At 34.7% G+C, this 17134-nt stretch overlaps 4 protein-coding genes across 4 annotated transcripts; 2 read left to right on the top strand and 2 right to left on the bottom strand.

Annotated features, from left to right (window-relative positions):
- Window positions 1–335: 335 nt before the first annotated feature.
- Window positions 336–5474, bottom strand: LOC8272089 (DEAD-box ATP-dependent RNA helicase 18). Its single transcript, XM_002520739.4, has 11 exons — window positions 5080–5474; window positions 4064–4300; window positions 3468–3725; window positions 2993–3072; window positions 2790–2895; window positions 2584–2697; window positions 2368–2466; window positions 2137–2226; window positions 1661–1767; window positions 1364–1507; window positions 336–1073 (listed from the first exon to the last, which is right to left on the bottom strand). The coding sequence occupies exons 1-11, from the start codon at window positions 5350–5352 to the stop codon at window positions 803–805; spliced, it is 1779 nt and encodes a 592-aa protein (XP_002520785.2). The 5' UTR covers window positions 5353–5474; the 3' UTR covers window positions 336–802.
- A 968-nt stretch (window positions 5475–6442) lies between these two features.
- On the top strand, window positions 6443–8268 carry LOC8272090. Its single transcript, XM_002520740.4, has 6 exons — window positions 6443–6607; window positions 6697–6769; window positions 6867–6977; window positions 7087–7185; window positions 7617–7742; window positions 7979–8268. The coding sequence occupies exons 1-6, from the start codon at window positions 6572–6574 to the stop codon at window positions 8116–8118; spliced, it is 585 nt and encodes a 194-aa protein (XP_002520786.2). The 5' UTR covers window positions 6443–6571; the 3' UTR covers window positions 8119–8268.
- A 1288-nt stretch (window positions 8269–9556) lies between these two features.
- Window positions 9557–14530, top strand: LOC8272091 (putative disease resistance protein RGA4). Its single transcript, XM_002520741.4, has 4 exons — window positions 9557–10060; window positions 10538–13663; window positions 13778–13817; window positions 14234–14530. Exons 1-3 carry the CDS (start codon window positions 9758–9760, stop codon window positions 13784–13786), a joined length of 3438 nt encoding a protein of 1145 aa, XP_002520787.3. The 5' UTR covers window positions 9557–9757; the 3' UTR covers window positions 13787–13817; window positions 14234–14530.
- Window positions 14531–15251: 721 nt separating this feature from the next.
- Window positions 15252–15681, bottom strand: LOC8272092 (40S ribosomal protein S28-2). The gene has a single exon (XM_002520742.3). The coding sequence runs from the start codon at window positions 15678–15680 to the stop codon at window positions 15483–15485; it is 198 nt and encodes a 65-aa protein (XP_002520788.1). The 5' UTR covers window position 15681; the 3' UTR covers window positions 15252–15482.
- Between the last annotated feature and the right edge of the window lie 1453 nt (window positions 15682–17134).

Genomic DNA, 17134 nt, shown 5'->3' with positions numbered 1-17134 from the left:
ATACCACTGAAGATGTTTCAAAATAATGGAATTAATTCATCCAGAATCTATCGCGTCATCCCTAGACAAACCCAATAAAAATACACCACATCAATTAATGATTTCTTAGTAGACGTCAATGGAGTCTGCCAAACATAACCCAGAGAGCATTGGACGGTTGCATCTGAATTGAACACTTGATTTTAATAATCACTCTCAGATGCACCAGCATAGTATTTTTTGGAAGTTATATAACTTGATCATATGCAAATGCAAGGGAAGCATTGACGCCTAGTAAATCGCACCGCAACTACTTGATTGTCAGACTAGTAGCCAAATGATAAAGAAGCCACATCTAAAGAATTCCAGCTTGAATCTATCCAATAATTGACATATACGTACAAAAATGCATCACCATATGGTAATATTTTGTCTACATTGGTAATCACTGACAATGATTACAACTCCTACAAAATTGTATATAATTTTGTTATACGTTTATAGTAACTACCATCAAAGACAATTCGACATTTTTGGTGCTTTGCTCTAAACAAGTAAAGAATGACAGATGCATCAAATTTCATATGAATGAATACAAATGAAAACAGGGAGTCCAGCTCTTTCTATCTCGGGTTGAAATTTCTTCACCATAAATACGCCCATATGTTTGAGTAGATAGCCTTAGAAACAAACTCCAGATGACTTCAATCTGCCTAACAAGAACTTTGAACTCCCTTTCTTGCTTTTGAAACTTTCACCATCAGGTCCCAGCAGATATCTGATCATGTCGATTCAAAAAATGACCATTTGCAGATCCTGCTTTCTATAGTAGATCTTCTGTTCCTGTTAACTTTGCAAACTCACTTTCATCAATAGTCCCCTTCTTTAGCTTTTTTAATAAACGATATTCCCGAGACAACTCATCTTCATCTTCAACTGTTTGGGCAGCCCGTCTCTGCTTAGCTGTTTTTTTCCTCATAACTGTCGGGGCAGCACTGGGGTTCTTGTTGGGCTTTTGGGGCTTCGGTTCTTGCTGTTGCTTTTCTTTCTTGGCTTGTAAATTCTTCTTCCTTTGTTTCTCACGAGATTTATCCCTGATTACAGTCATTAGCTATTAGAACATGTTATCTTTAGAAGAACTATTAAATTTTTCCATACAGTGCATAAAAAAGTAAAGCCTCAAAGAAACATTCATCAATGGTACAATTGTCACAAGCTGTAAATGTTTAGTGGTAAAAAAAGGAGAACATTATCAAAAAATTTCAGGCGGCGCAAGTTCAGTAACAGGTTCAATTCTACCCCTGATTTCACTTAATGAGATGCACGAAAGGATCATTTAAAAATTACAAAATAGACACATAAAATGATAATGAGTATTTCTTACTTGAACTTGATGTCCTCCAATTTGATGTCTTCAGCTGGAGTAAAACCAACAGTTGAAAGTGAGTGGTGCTTTACCTCCGGCATTGAAGGGAGCTGCAACAAGCCATATCCCATGCCCAACTTCCCAACTTCAAGCTCTTTCCATCTGTAGAACAAATCATTAAATCATCTGACTGCAACCCCACTGAAATATGGTCCTCCGGGGGGAAGACTGATAGTCTCGATCCAGTCGACACAGTACAACTTGAGAGAAGGGAGCAAAAGAAACTTAAGTTCGTAAAGAAGTGCAATTTGTAACCTGAAAATATAAGAGCAATGATGCTCTTTATAAGCACGGATAAATGACACAAAAGCTCTCAGTCCCTTCTCCATGACATCACGGTCCTTCTTGGCAGCAGATCGTATCTGAAAATGATGTGACAATATTTGTTAATCAACCAAGGAAAGGAAACAGCAGATAAGAACTGATAGAAATGGAAGTATTAATGTTGCATAGAGTAGCTTTAGAGCAAGCCAGTGATTAAAATACAGCTCGGCCAAAGCATCAAATAGAGAAGCATACAGGAATTCAAATTCAATTACTCCTTCTGATGCAACATTAAGATAATTGATTTCTCTAATGGTTTCAAGATGTGCTGCTGGCAATCAAAGATCAAGTTCCACTGAATGATAACATGGATATCACGTTGAAAATATTAAATGGTTTCATGCTCACAATGGTTGATCGGAATTAGTTATCAATGAACCAAGTGAATACTACAAATTCATCCTTACCTGTGGAACAACATCAGGAGCATCATCTGTAATTTTCATCTCTTGAAGAGGAACCCTTCTTATGCGCAGAAATTCTACATAAGCTTCCTCCTGCATAAGTAGAGATACACTGTTCACCTTTTTGTAACACAGAATCCACAATGAAATAAATAAATGCACAAAGATAGAGCACTAGAGTAATGCATCAACTGACTAATAGAGATCACATATATAGAGACGTAAGAACTGAACCTTTGGCAACAGGAAAACAATAGCACTTCCCTGTCGTCCCAACCTAGCAGTTCTCCCAACTCTGTGAATGAAAACATTGGGATCCTGAGGGGGGTCGTACTGAAAAAGGAAAAAACATTTTAAACTTAAAAGAGTATGAAGGAAAAAGCCAATAACATTGGCATTCTTTCTTTATAAGATTACAAGACTGCATAATCTAAGTAGTTATCACGTTACCTGTACTATACAATCAACACCTGGAATATCAAGTCCACGTGCAGCAACATCCGTACATAGAAGAATGCCACTTGTTAGAGATGTAAATGAAGCCAAAGCTTTATCTCTTGCAGTCTATGAGCCACAAAATATGTAAATGTCAGAATAAACAATGACTAGTTCATGGCTTAGATTTATGCAAACTATGGTCATATCCCAAAATTTACCTGCTTCATTTTCCCATGAAGGGGAATCAAAGAAAAATCCTTCAAAGCAGTAAGACGGGGAAGAACAACGCCCCAGTAATCAACACAAGCACATGTCATAAAATATCTGCAAATGTAAGAATACATTTTTATCAAAATCATCTTGTCAATCATTAAAATTGATTGCACTACCCATCTATGAGAATATTTAGATAACAGCTCACACTATAATCTTTTTGGATTTGTTCTTATTAAGCAGAGAGACAAGGTGAGATGGTTTCATATCTGCTTCACATTCCAAATACTGCACAAAGAAAGGGAGAGAAGGGAGAGAAACAAAAAATGATTCATCAGTCACAAACAACAAGAGCAAAAGATATCATGTTTATTACTAAGAGAAAAACTCAGTAATATTCCATTGACAGGTTTTTTTAAATCAGTGTTGAATTAATTTTATGTCTTAACAATCGTCAAACTCATTTCACCTTTGCAAGAACTGAAAGAAAAAAATATGAACTATAAATTACATGATACAACACTCTTCATCTTTTCAAAACCGAATGAGAAATCTCTAGTCTTCCTATTGTCAAGACCAAAGCATCACCTACATTATATGTAACTCAAACAAAAAGCAATAAACTAAATGAAAAAATCGACTGCTGTAACATAGAACAAAGAAAATTTCAACAAACTAGATACCTCAAGTTGAAGGCCTGATGGTGTTTTTGAGGATGATAATTGTGAAGATGCTGATTCATTCAGTGATTTTGTTTGCGCTCGAACTTCAACCCTCACAGGATTCCTAAGTCCAGCTTTAGCTAACTCTTCAACTGCCTCAGTTTGAGTAGCTGAGAAAAGACCAGTCCTACGAAGCTTGGGTAAACGGGAGATAATAGAAGTTATCTGTTTCTGGAATCCCATGTCTAAGAGCCTATCAGCCTCATCCAGAATTAAAACCTGTTCCACCATGAACATAAATACCAATAAAATTTGCAGTCATTACTTCATTACATGTCAAGCTATTATTATGATTAAAAATCCTGAATAATAATTTGTTTTTAGATAAAGCATATCTTTTTAGATAAAGCATATTTAAACTAACTTTTTAGAAGGGCCTGTAACATTATGATCTACAATCCTAATTCAGTGGTCACTGTTGCTTTCAGTGAAAGTAAACAAAATAAATGCCACAAATTTCTTTAGAACAATAAAGTAAATCTCAACGAAATTATTTTTCTAATATCAAAAGTAACTATATAAAATTCTCAATCTCATTACATCATTAAGATTACTACCTCAAGGTTTCGAAAGTCTAAGATATCTACGCGTTCCATAATATCAAATAACCTTCCAGGAGTTCCAATCAATATATTAGCTCCTTCCTCTTCTATTTTCTTCACATCAGCTTTCACATCCACACCTCCAACAAGAAGCATGGACTTAACATTTGATAAAGTTTCAATAAAAGGTTGAGCAACATTATATATTTGTGAAGACAGCTCCCTAGTAGGAGAGAGAATTATTCCCATCACCTGAATAACACAAAATCATTGTCAAAAGTCAAAAAGAGAAAAAGCTAATAACAAGTACAAAGAACCAAACCAAGCTCAAAATCCAATCAGCTACACCATTACGTTTTGAGTAATTCGATACTAAACTGAACATTAATTCACTCTATATGGCTAACACTAGTTCTTTTTTTTTAAAAGAAAAACACTGACATAGTAAAACGCTTAAAATTGAAACTTTTCTTTTGTTTTTCTCCAGTGTCAAGTTACAAGGAATCGAACCAAAAGCTCAATACTAATCAACTATACCATTAAATTAAACAATTAGATACTAAACTGAACTTTAACTCAACTTTACAAAGCTCAGAATAGTGAAAAAAAAAATTACTCATTTGACAGTAGTAGAACCTTCCAAAATTGAATATGAGGAACCAAACCAAGCTGCGCTAATCAACTACAGAATTAGATACTGAACCCAGCTTTAGCTCGACTTTATATAACACACAGTAGTGCAATAACTACTCCATGTATAGGGGTAAAACAATTAAAAATCGAAATATTTTGTCTTTTTCTTTTTCTTTTCCCTGTCTAAGATCACATATAATCAAACCAAAGCTCAATACTGATCAACTACAAAATTAAATTTGAGTACTTAGATAGTAAACTGAACTTCAACTCAACTTTATATAACTTCTTCAAGTAACCAAAAAAAAAAAAAAAAACTTAAAGTGTTAAAAAAACTAAATTGAAGCTTTTACTTCTTGTTTGTTTGTTTTACTTGGCAAATAGAGGAGAGAGAGAACCTGGTGCAATTTAATAGGAGAGGAAAGTCGCCGAAGAATTTCCACGAGTGGTACTACAAAAGCTAGGGTTTTTCCAGAGCCGGTGGCGGCGTCGACTGCGACATCCTTGTAACGGCATAGCAAAGGAATTGTAGCTGCTTGTACCGGCGTGCAATACTCGAAACCGGCTTGTGTTAAGGCATGAACAACTGACTCCGATAATGGCGGGTGTAAATCGGCGAAGCGCGTGTCTGTTAAGGCTCTGTTTGGGTATGAAAAATCGGCAGACTTCATTGCTTTTCTGCTGTTGTTTCTGATACCCGCCGTTGCTTCTTCTTTTGTTCTCTTTGTATAAGAACAAGTACATTTCAAGGAATCAGGAACGGTGCCGTCTGAATGACAGTTTGTACAAAGCCCGAAATCAAATAGTACTACTGTCGTTTATATAAGGCCCATAACAAAAATACTATTTTTTATCAATAAAATACGGTAATTTTTTTTATTTTTACTGTATTAAAATTTCAAAAATATAGTTTCTTTCTAACTCTTTTTTTTTTTTTTTAAAATGCGATTTGGTTTCTTTATCTTTTTTATAAAAAAACTAAAAAATAATTGAAAACAACCACATCGCATTTTTAAGAAAATAGTTTTTTTTTTTAAATTTACACAATAAAAATAATTATATTGAAATATCACATATTCATATTTTATGTTGAGATTTATGTTTAGACGGTGGCCATTATATTTATTTAATTTTATTTAATATTTTAAATTTTGATTGTCCAATTTTGTAACTGTAATTTTATTTTTCTCTAATAAACTATAATTGATTCAATTACAATCAAATTAAATTATATTTTAGAGTAGGATATTACCCATTCGTTTAAATTTTAAATTTATTAAATTAAAATAAATTTTTAATTAAAATTTAATATAAATAATTTCTCTATCAATAAATATATATATATTTTTTTAATTTCATCAATTTTATTTAAGCATAAATCGATTTGAACCACCTTCAATATGGAATTGAAAAGAGCTAGATTCTTAATTCAATTCCTTTTCTCTTGAGGTTGCAATGATTCATGAACCAGAACCATTCCTAATTATATATATATATACATGTTCTAGTTTGAACTTAGTCCAAATAAATTTTTACTTTCTAATTTTTAAAGATTATAAAGGATAAGATGGTAATTGTCTTTTATAGACTAATTAAGATTTTGAATTTAAATTCTATGTATTTAGTTGTGTTAAAACTTTTGAAGCAAGATTTTGAGTTTGAATCTTATATATTTAGCAAGTGTTTTATTATTTGTAACATCTAAATTAATTTTATTTTAAATAGAGAAAAAGATCATCTAAGACGACATGTCGTCGTCAAGGGTCAGATTCCAAACGACATATGCTTGAGCAGTTACATTCTTCTTCTGCTGCATCCCACTTCACCTTTACCTTCATCTTCGCCATACAGCATAATTGAGCAAGGTCCATTGACCCTCTTCTTCTTAACATGATGATGCGCAAGTTAGCAGCTCAATTCAACACTGTAATTGCCACTCCTTACTCTTACTTATTCTATTTGATTTTTTTGTTTCAATTAATTTCATTATTGCAGTTTCCCTTCTCAATTTGCAGTATCTGTCTCGAACCAAATCACCGCATCTTAATCAATCCCGCAATTTCTCATCTTCGAAAACAACCACCAAAGGTCTCTCTCTTTTCTCTCAAAAATTAAACTTTTCATTTTGGAATCTTTCTATTTTGTTTTCACTGATGAATCTAATTAAGCTTCAGCAACTTTCTAGATGACATTACTACTATCGAGGAAGATGCTGAAAGAAAGATTGGATGGTTATTGAAACTTATGTTTGCTGGGACAGCTACTTTTATTGGTTATCAGTTCTTTCCTTACATGGGTAATTTTCAGTTTAATGGTTTTGGATTTTGATTTGGATTGGATGCTGCTATTTATTTTAGAGAATTAGAAAAAAATTGTGTGTGGGTGTTTTTTTTTTTAAAATACAGGAGATAATTTGGTTCAGCAGTCTGTTTCACTCTTGCAAGTTAAAGATCCCTTCTTTAAAAGAACTGGTGCTTCAAGATTAGCCCGTTTTGCCATCAGTGGTAATGGTTCTTCTTTCATTTTTAAGACACAGCAAATATTGGGTATTTATGGTTGCTGCTTTTTCCTGATGGATTTTGTGTCTTATGCAGCATTTTTCTTTTTGTTGCAGATTTAAACAAAGCACTTTGTTAGGCATTTTATCTATCTATAAAATATACTACTTTCCTTGAATCAAATTGTTTAAGCCTTCTTTCATTTGTGGATCATTAAACTTTCTTACGAGTTTCAACATTGCAGCATCTTTGCTTTGTTGGTAAAAGATGACATATTTGTGGGTTGAAATAGTGAAGGACAGTATTACCTTTTTAGAACTGACTAGTAATTTAATAAATAAGTTATTGAATTCTGAGAATACAGTGCATTGCTTTTAAGAAAAGGATTGATTGTTGACAAAAATCTCATCTATGTTCTGCATCCTCTTAATTACTAGATGAGAAAAGGATGAAAGTTGTGGAGTTGGGTGGGGCTCAGGAGTTGGTACACATGTTGGAGGATGCTAAGGATGAAAACACTAGGATAGCAGCTCTAAAGGCTCTTGCTGCTCTTTCATACTCTGGTAATTTTATGTTTGTACTTTTTTGTTTGTTCCTTGTATCCGTTATGGACATATGTTTTACAGCACTAGATGAATTATCTAGTCTCAAACTTCTGGAGGCAATTTTAACTGGAAATTAGTTGCACTAATCATTCACTTGGGGAGCAATTGCTATAAGTGCAGAATATTATTAATCAAATGCCAAGATGTTGCCAACATTGAAATTTCTTGGTTTCTAAATCATAAATGTATTGCAGATGAAGCTGTTGGAGCTTTACATAATGCTGGGGCAATTTCTGTCATTAAGTCTACTCCCGATTCTCCTGAGGAAGCAGAGATCAAGAATTACAAATCTAGTCTGCTAAAGAGATTCCAAGAATTGAGATATGATAGTTGATTTTAAGTTGTGACTAAGGTATAACCTTTACCATTATGGGTTGAGAATACGGTTAGGCCAAAAAGTCATGTTCACATTGTAGAACGAGCTCTACTTCACAAAGAGAGGTTTTTGTCCCATGGAATAAAAGGAAATTCGAATATTGCTTCATGGAATTTGCTTCCTTTAATTTTGTTAATTATCCTCAGTTTTTCTCTGATATTTTGTCTGGCTGGAGGCACATCCTCCCAACAAATGAGATACATATGCTATGAGAATTAAAGAAAAACTATCTGGGGATGGCTTGAAGGGCTTCCTGGGCGATGTGGTGAAGATACGGGCGACAGGTTTTTTTAATAACTTGCTTCCCAATTCCTTCATCCAAGAATTGGAAAGTGATGAATATGAGAACATCAGAAGACGTAAGATGCATGATCTTGAATTATCAATTTCCACGTCAGAAATCAAAGAATTACCCCACTCCACTAAACTGTGCCATTTGGAAACACTGAAATTCACCGGGCAGAAATGAGTTGAGCAATTTAATCAGCTTGAGACATATTTATTTCTCTCACGTTCACCACATGCCAGTTAAGGTGGGGAGGTGAAAAATTTCCATAATGGTTATTGAGGATGAAAAGTTTCTAGCAGTGGTGGTGATCCTTGCACATTTAGTAATTTGGTGAGGCTGAAATTTGGAAGGATACAAAAGGTGTGAAGAAATGCCAAGGCTTGGACGTCTTCCCTGTCTCAGATTTCTTGAGATACAAAGAATGGATAGCATCAGATGTCTAGGGAATGAATTTTACCGGTAGCAGTAAGAAACAGAGGCACAGTTGTATTTCCCTGCATTGAAAAGCTGGTTATTTCCAAGTATTCGAGGTTAACAAGCATCCCGCTAAGTCGTCTTCTGTCCTATGTGCATCTCTTGTTCGTTATTATTGATCAAGTTTATCAATCACTTCTTCATTCCATATCAACAAGTTGACATCTCTGTGGGAAAAAAGAATAAAAAAGAACAAGTTGGTATTCCAATATTTAGGAATAACGTTTATGTTATAAACAACCATATTTGGAAATGTAAATAACAAGTAAACGATTATTTAATTCAAACTTGCTTGAGATTCCCCAAACAGCAGTTCTAAAATGATATACAAATAAAAGAACCTGTTATCTCTTTTTCTAATGTGCTGGTTGATAATATGTAAGCTAAAACCACTAATTTCTTTGATTATTTTATATTAGCATCATTTTAGAAGCAACTTAAAATTATTTATTTTTAGAACCAGGAATTGAAAAACAAAAACTAGGAAGTTAATTAGCATTTCTCATATATTCAATCACACACACTTTTTGTGGTGCCTCCATTAATAAAATACAAACTCAATTGTTTGTTTTATATGTGAGATAATATTCTCAGTCGTATATTTCTTAAAAATATTTAATAATCTTCTCTTACGTTTCCTCCCCTTCAAGTGGAGGGAAGAAGAATCCAAGAAAAAATGGAGACAACTTTTGAAACATTCCACTCTAACCTATTAATTATGAACTTGTATGCATATATAATAGCTTCCATTCATGGAATCTGAAGACTAATAATAATAATAACAATCAAACATTGAGTTCTCCATAATTAGGTGCAGAGAAAGAAAGAAAGAAAATGGCAGAGATTGTCCTCAGTATTGTGGTGGAGGAAGCAATAGCCAGGGTGCTTTCACTTGTCACAGAAGAAATCAAACTAGTATGGGGCCTTGATCAAGAACTCATTCGCCTCCAAGACTCACTAGTCATGATACGTGATCTGTTGCAAGATGCAGAGGAGCAACAAGCCAAAAACATGAGCTTCAGGCGTTGGCTAAACAAGTTTAAGGATGTGGCCTATGAAGTTGAAGATGTTCTTGATGAGTCTGCCTATGAACTTCTTCGACGAAAAGTGGAGATCAATAACATGGGCGATACAAAGGTATGCAACATCCCAAACTTTGAACTAATTTTGGAGTTACATCCAATGCTAGGAAGCGAAGTACAGTAGAAGAAACAATCCCTTTTTTCGAATTTATAAGATGCAGTCCTGAATTTAGAACAAATATTTGTTGAGAAAACAAGAATTACAAATATCAATTAATCAAATACATAAAAATTCATAATGCATTTATTAAAATCTAAAGTAGAGAGTGAAGTTTGATCGTTCTTATATAGAGAGCTAAAATCAACATTATACTTCGTATTTAAAAAATTAAAAAATTTACTAAAATGTTATTTTATGACATAATTCTTTAAAATAAAGAGTTTGACCAATTTAAAGAGTAATCGGAGATGTTCTAGGGAGTTGGAATGTTAGGGACACTGTTATAATCTACCAAATCAGAAGGGCCATTTCTTTTTACCCTAATTCTAAAAATTTACACTCTAATTCCGAGTTGGCTTTATTTTCCTACAGTTGTCATTATCAGAAAGAGCTAGGATGAGAAAATTTCATTGGCAAATGGGCCACAAGGTGAAGAACGTAAATCGGTCTCTGGACAACATTAAGAATGAAGCCTTGGATTTTAAGCTTAAAATTATATCTGTAGATAGAAAAATCAGTCTGAAACATGTGACAGACTCGATAATTGACCACCCAATTGTAGGAAGGCAAGCACATGTGACTGAGATTGTGAACCTGTTGTCTAGCTCCTGTGATCAACGTCTCAATGTTGTTCCAATTGTAGGCATGGCTGGTCTTGGAAAGACAGCAATAGCTAAACTAGTGTGTCAAGAAGCAATGGCGAGAAAACTTTTTGATGTTAAAATGTGGGTTTGTGTTTCTAATCATTTTGATGACCAGAAAATTCTTGGAGAAATGTTACAGACTTTGAATGAAAATGCTGGAGGGATAACAAATAAAGATGCAATTCGTGAACATCTCGGAAAGCAGCTAGAAAGTAAGAAATATCTTCTTGTACTTGATGATGTGTGGAACCGAGATTCTGAGTTATGGAGCAGTTTAATGAAGCGTTTGTCGGATATCAGCACAAACAATGGCAACGCCATTGTTGTTACAACTCGCAGTGAGGAAGTAGCGTCCATGCCCACAGTGATGCCTTCTCCTCAAAGTTTGTTTAAACCGGAGCTGTTGTCAAATGATGAATGTTGGTCAATAATCAAAGAAAGAGTGTGTGGTCGTAGAGGAGTAGAACTTGGTGCTGAGTTAGAGGCCATCGGAAAAGAGATTGCAGAGAAATGCAGAGGTGTGCCATTAGCTGCGAGAGTTCTAGGTGGAACAATGAGCCGCGGCATTGGGGTAAAAGAATGGTCAGCAATTAGGAGTGACAGAGTTCTGAATGCATCAAAAAATGAGGTCAGCGTTGTTTCTGTATTAAGTTCAAGTTTCGATCGGTTACCTTTCTATTTGAACCCATGTTTTACATATTGTGCCATTTTTCCTAAAAGTTGTTCAATCTTGAAAGAAGAACTGATTCAGCTTTGGACGGCTGAAGGGCTTCTTGGACTAGATGATGATGTTGAAGAAAAGGGTAACAAGTATTTCAATGAACTGCTTCTTGATTCCTTTTTTCAAGATGCAGGAAGGGATGAATTCGGAAATATCACAAGTTTCAAGATGCACGATCTAGTTCATGATCTTGCTTTGTCTCTTTCCAAGTTTGAGACAATGACTTCAGAAACTTATTTCAATAATGTAGATGATACATCTCATATTCATCATCTTAACCTCATTTCCAGTGGGAATCCAGCGCCAGTACTGTCGTTCCCGAAACGTAAAGCTAAAAATCTGCATTCTCTGTTGGCAATGGATATTGTCCTTTACAAGTCATGGAAGTTCAAAAGCTTGAGAATTTTGAAGTTGATTGGTCCTGATATTAAAGATTTGCCAACTTCAATTGGCAAGTTGAAACATTTGAGACATCTTGATGTCTCAAATACTGAAATCAAACTGTTGCCTGAATCCCTCACCATGCTTTACAATTTGCAAACACTAGTGCTTAAGGGTTGCAAATTACTTGAAAAGGTTCCCCAAAATTTTAAAGATTTGGTGAGCTTAAGACATCTTTATTTTTCTTATGAGAACCAAATGCCTGCCGAGGTGGGGCGCCTAACACATCTTCAAACACTGCCCTTTTTTTCCGTGGGTCCACATCTCGGCGGCAGCATTCAGGAACTAGAGTGCTTGAAGGAACTAAGAGGAGAATTGTCGATAACAAATCTTGAGAAGGTAAGAGAAAGATCGGAAGCTGAGAAAGCAAAACTCCGTGAGAAAAAGAAAATATATGCGATGCGATTTCTATGGTCTCCGAAAAGAGAGAGCAGCAACGATGATGAGGAAGTGTTGGAAGGTCTGCAGCCCCACGGAGAGATAAAATGCTTAGAGATTGAAAATTATTTGGGTGAAAAACTCCCATCATGGTTGTTTAGGATGATGGTTCCTTGTGATTATGATGATGGTTCTTGCTTGTTCAAGAATTTAGTGAAGCTGAAACTGAAACGCTGCAGAAGATGTCAAGTCCCGACACTTGGGCATCTTCCTCATCTTAGATCACTTCTGATATCTGCAATGGACAGTGTCAGATGTCTAGGCAATGAGTTTTTCGGTAGTGATGGTGGAAGCTCGAGCAGTGGAAGGACAGTCTTGTTTGTGGCATTAAAAACATTCGGAATACTAGTTATGAATGGTTTAAGGGAGTGGAATGTACCAATAGACACAGTTGTCTTTCCTCACCTTGAACTCTTGGCCATTATGAACTGTCCTTGGTTGACAAGCATCCCAATTAGTCATTTTTCTTCACTTGTCAGATTGGAAATCTATAATTGTGAACGATTCAGTTCCTTATCATTTGACCAAGAACACCCCTTAACATCTCTGGCATGTTTAGAGATTGTTAACTGTTTTGAATTGGCATTCATTGGAAGCTTACAAGGCCTTAATTCTCTTCGAAAATTATGGATCAAAGACTGCCCCAACTTAGAGGTTCTTCCAACAGGGCTTCAATCCTGCACATCCCTGCGCGGCTTGTATTTAATGAGTTGCTACGGGCTGAAATCTGTTCCCCAAGATTTATGTGAATTGCCTTCTCTTGTTAACTTAGGAATATTCGACTGTCCGTTTGTGATTAATTTTCCAGGGGAAATATTCCGCAGCCTCACCCAACTGAAAGCATTAGGATTCGGCCCTGTCTTGCCCTTCCAGGAATTGAGTTCTATCAAACACCTTACTTCCTTTACTAATTTGAAAATAAAAGGTCACCCTGAAGAGCACGATCTGCCAGATGAAATCCAATGCCTCACTGCCCTCAGGGATTTGTACATAAGCGAATTCCATTTGATGGCAGCTTTGCCGGAGTGGTTGGGCTACCTTTCTTCTCTTGAGCACCTTAATATAACCAACTGTTGGTTCTTGGAGTACTTACCTACAGCTACAACCATGCAACGTCTCTCCAGATTAAGCAAGCTAGAGATTTCTGCATGTCCTATTCTCAGCAAAAATTGCACCAAAGGAAGTGGCTCTGAGTGGTCAAAGATTTCTCATATTCCTGAAATCATCATCAACAAAGTTAATGTGAAATCAAATGTGAGTTTCAATTTCTTCAAACTCAACCAAACTCTTATATTTTTCCATTTCTTTGGTTGTGGATAAAGAATTTGATCGTACTTAACCTTTTCCTGTCTTACTTCAAATTTGCAGGTTTCCTAGACGGTGCAGAAAAATATAATATTGACTTCAGGTATTTCAATTCCTTTCCTTTGCAATTGGGTGTTTCTCAATCCGGTTTTTTCTCAAATTACCACATTAAGTCCAAAATCTTTATCTTCTATATTTTGTTCTTTCTTTTGGCTAAACTGTTTTCTCAGACATAACAAATTTAACCAAGAAGCTTTGCTGAATTCTGTATTTACATCTTGATAATTTTGATACAATCATGTGTTAAATGAGATCTTTCATCTCGGATCAAACTTTCCAAGTTCGCCTTATGTTTATTGTCCAAGAAGCAAGTAATGTGGCGGAACAAGGAATTACATGAATGATTATTATTTAATAGCTCTTTCTCTAGCCTGGTTTTGGTGCAGTTTCTAGTGTTTAAATTACAGGTCTATCATTATGATCAGTTGCCTGTTATGCCATCTGTTATTTGGTGTTTAGTTCAATGATTCGATTGATCATCTGCTCCTCACAAGTTTAATAAGGTTAAGGTGGTCTTCCGGTGATTGATCCGATGATATCTGATGAACGATGCCACTGTTCTTTGTTGGTCTGCTTCAAAATCATTAAGGGTTCGGTTTACAGATCGGCTGCACTTGCTGTTATTATGTCTTTGGAATTGGATGACATCTGTGGGTTTCTTTTGGATTCTGGATTCTGGTTCCTTTATTCTTAAGGTTATGATGGCTGAATTAGTTTTCAGTTTTCACCATGATACTTTAGTGTCGAAAGTTGTAAGGGGGTCTTCTTGCTTTTCCTTTTTCTCATCAGTTGTGAAAGCTCGTGAGTTGCTCTCCCAATTGGTTTTTTCCCCACTGAAATAATAATAATGAATTTAAGTGCTCACAGAAAAACAGTTAAATTTACAAGAGCGCAAGCCTTTCACTTTAAATGCCATTTACAGACTGCATTGTGAAATTGCTATCAAATGGAGACAAATGTGTAATGGAAGTATCAACAATCACAAAGCTAAGCACACTGACGAATGACAATGATTTGAGGCATATTGGTGTTCAGAGGGCTTATTAACACTGGTTTAACAACTGAAATAGGTCAGTCATATCAAAAAGATGGAACAGCAAGTACGAAGAAGAGCAATCCGTTCAAATTTTTTCCAAAATGAAAAAGATAAAAGAAAAAGGCTTTAAGAATTTCGTTTCATGGCACTCTAGTTTCTAGATGCATATGGCCATTACCCAGCTTACACAGTCCACCATAACTTCATATGCTAATTCACTCTGCTTTTTAAACACAACTGTGGTAGCAACAATTATAACTAAAAACTTGTGTTAAATATAAAATACTAAAAGTTCTCTGTTAGAAAATGAAGGTATGACCTAATTTCCCACAGATGCCTCCTATACAGAGTAATACACATTCCTGCAGTGACAGTACGATCAGAAAGATTAAACTAAAGGGAAAAAAGAAAGTAAAGCATAGGGGAAATTAGAAGATTAGGGACACCAAAAGCTTTCACATCCAGTAAAGATATAATTAGCAAATCTTAGTGTACTTCAAACATTTGCATCCGTGACATTGCAATACAACCCATAAATGAAAACTCAAGTCTCGGTAAGAATCAAATAAAAGAACAAAAACTAATAACTAAACATAACAAAAAGGACAGTCTTGTGCTATCATCCATAAACAAGAACAAGAACAAGATGATGCCATTAAATGCGAAAACCTTTCAACGGAGCCTCCTAGCTTCCCTCTCAGACTCAAGAAGGGTAAGCACATCACCTTCTCTAACAGGTCCTTTCACATTCCTCATAATAAATCGATTCTGATCATCAAGAAATTTAACCCTAACTTGAGTCACTTGCCCTCTTGATCCAGTCCTACCCATAACTTTCACCACCACAGCATGCTTAATCTGTGAATCCATCCTGCAAGCAAAAAGCAAATTCAAGACTCGGAGAACTTATAGTAAGTTCCTAATTTCAGAGAAATATTCACTTCAAGAAAGAATGGACTTAACTAGCTAGCAGATACAGAATTGAAATCCCTGATCATAACCAATCAATGTAAAATCCTAAAACTTAACTAAAACTGTGAAATCCCCAATTCTAGCTAAACAACATAAATAAACCCTAATTTAAGCTGCAGAATATAAAATCCCTAGTTTTAGCTACACAAAAGTAAAATCCTAATTTTAATCATACAATATTAAATAATTAATTCTAACTAAGATATGTAGAAATCCTAATTTTATCAGAACAATGTAAAATCCCTAATTTTGACTAAACAATATAAGATCCTTGATTCTAACTAAACAATGTAAGAACCTTAATTTTGACTAAACAACGTAAAATCCCTAATTGACAATGTAAAAAATCCCTAATTTTGACTAGACAGTGTCGAGTATTTAAAAGATACAAACTTTATATCACCATTCTCTCCTCTATTTACCGATAAACAATCAAAATCCCTAATTGACTAAATAACACAAAAGCTAGAAGATTTATCAGATAAATCATAATTAAAAAAAAATATCGAATCATACATAAAATCAGAAATTTAATGCTAGTATATTGAATTGAACTAAATTCAATCAAATTGAACCTGAATGCAAAAGATGAGCAGGAGAGAAGAAAAGAAAAAAAAAAGTAGCCGCTAATTTGCTGCTGTTGCCGATTCTGGGGGTTTTAGAGAAAGGAGTGATTATGGGGAAAGATATTAGGGTTTCGAAAGAAAGAGTGGATATAGAATTACAGTTTTGCCCATGTTTATTGCCGATAAGTTTAGGGTACTATAGTAAAATAAATATTTACGGTTAATTTCTACAAAAGTCCTTAAGGTTAGATCACAATTACAAATGAAACCCTTCTGTTTGACAATCGAAGAAGGTGATCCTCGAGTTTTATGACCCATGTCTGCGAAGTTCTTCCGTTAAATTTCTTAGGGTTTAAGTAGCAAATTGCCCCTTTGGACTTACATTCGTGGTCCAAATCATTCTAAATTAACTTTTGATCTAATTACAAACTACATTTGAAAAAATAAATATTGTGCCCTTCAGGATTCTCCCAAAATATATATAAGAATATTTCGTGCATTTAATTATAAAAAATATAATATTTTCAGTATTTCATAAATTCTAAAGGAAAAAATAAAACAAATAAAAATTATAATTCTTCTATTTTAATCTTCTCTCGATTGTCACAAACAATCAATAAATACAGTTTCTTTAAACTCCAAACATTACTAACAACCATTGTTGTAATTGTTATCGTTGTTGTTGTTTACTAGCTATCATTATCATTGCCATCACCTTCGCCATTATTGTTGTCGCCATCACTATCGCACTATAGTTAACAACTATCACTTTTGTATCCTCATAAA

Source organism: Ricinus communis, chromosome 6, assembly GCF_019578655.1.
Source record: "Ricinus communis isolate WT05 ecotype wild-type chromosome 6, ASM1957865v1, whole genome shotgun sequence".
Taxonomy (NCBI): Eukaryota; Viridiplantae; Streptophyta; class Magnoliopsida; order Malpighiales; family Euphorbiaceae; genus Ricinus; species Ricinus communis.
This window is presented reverse-complemented; position numbering and strand designations above follow the sequence as displayed.

Bases quoted from the DNA above. Each gene is read 5' to 3' on its own strand.
- LOC8272091 (XM_002520741.4), top strand. From the start codon at position 9,758: ATGGCAGAGATTGTCCTCAGTATTGTGGTGGAGGAAGCAATAGCCAGG. The intron at 10,061-10,537 runs GTATGCAACATC...ATTTTCCTACAG, and splicing joins ATAACATGGGCGATACAAAG to TTGTCATTATCAGAAAGAGC.
- LOC8272089 (XM_002520739.4), bottom strand. From the start codon at position 5,352: ATGAAGTCTGCCGATTTTTCATACCCAAACAGAGCCTTAACAGACACG. The intron at 4,301-5,079 runs GTTCTCTCTCTC...TGTGTTATTCAG, and splicing joins CTCCTATTAAATTGCACCAG to GTGATGGGAATAATTCTCTC. The intron at 2,227-2,367 runs GTTCAGTTCTTA...CTACTTATGCAG, and splicing joins TTGTTTTCCTGTTGCCAAAG to GAGGAAGCTTATGTAGAATT.
- LOC8272090 (XM_002520740.4), top strand. From the start codon at position 6,572: ATGATGATGCGCAAGTTAGCAGCTCAATTCAACACT. The intron at 7,186-7,616 runs GTAATGGTTCTT...CTTAATTACTAG, and splicing joins AGCCCGTTTTGCCATCAGTG to ATGAGAAAAGGATGAAAGTT. The intron at 7,743-7,978 runs GTAATTTTATGT...AATGTATTGCAG, and splicing joins TGCTGCTCTTTCATACTCTG to ATGAAGCTGTTGGAGCTTTA.
- LOC8272092 (XM_002520742.3), bottom strand. From the start codon at position 15,680: ATGGATTCACAGATTAAGCATGCTGTGGTGGTGAAAGTTATGGGTAGG.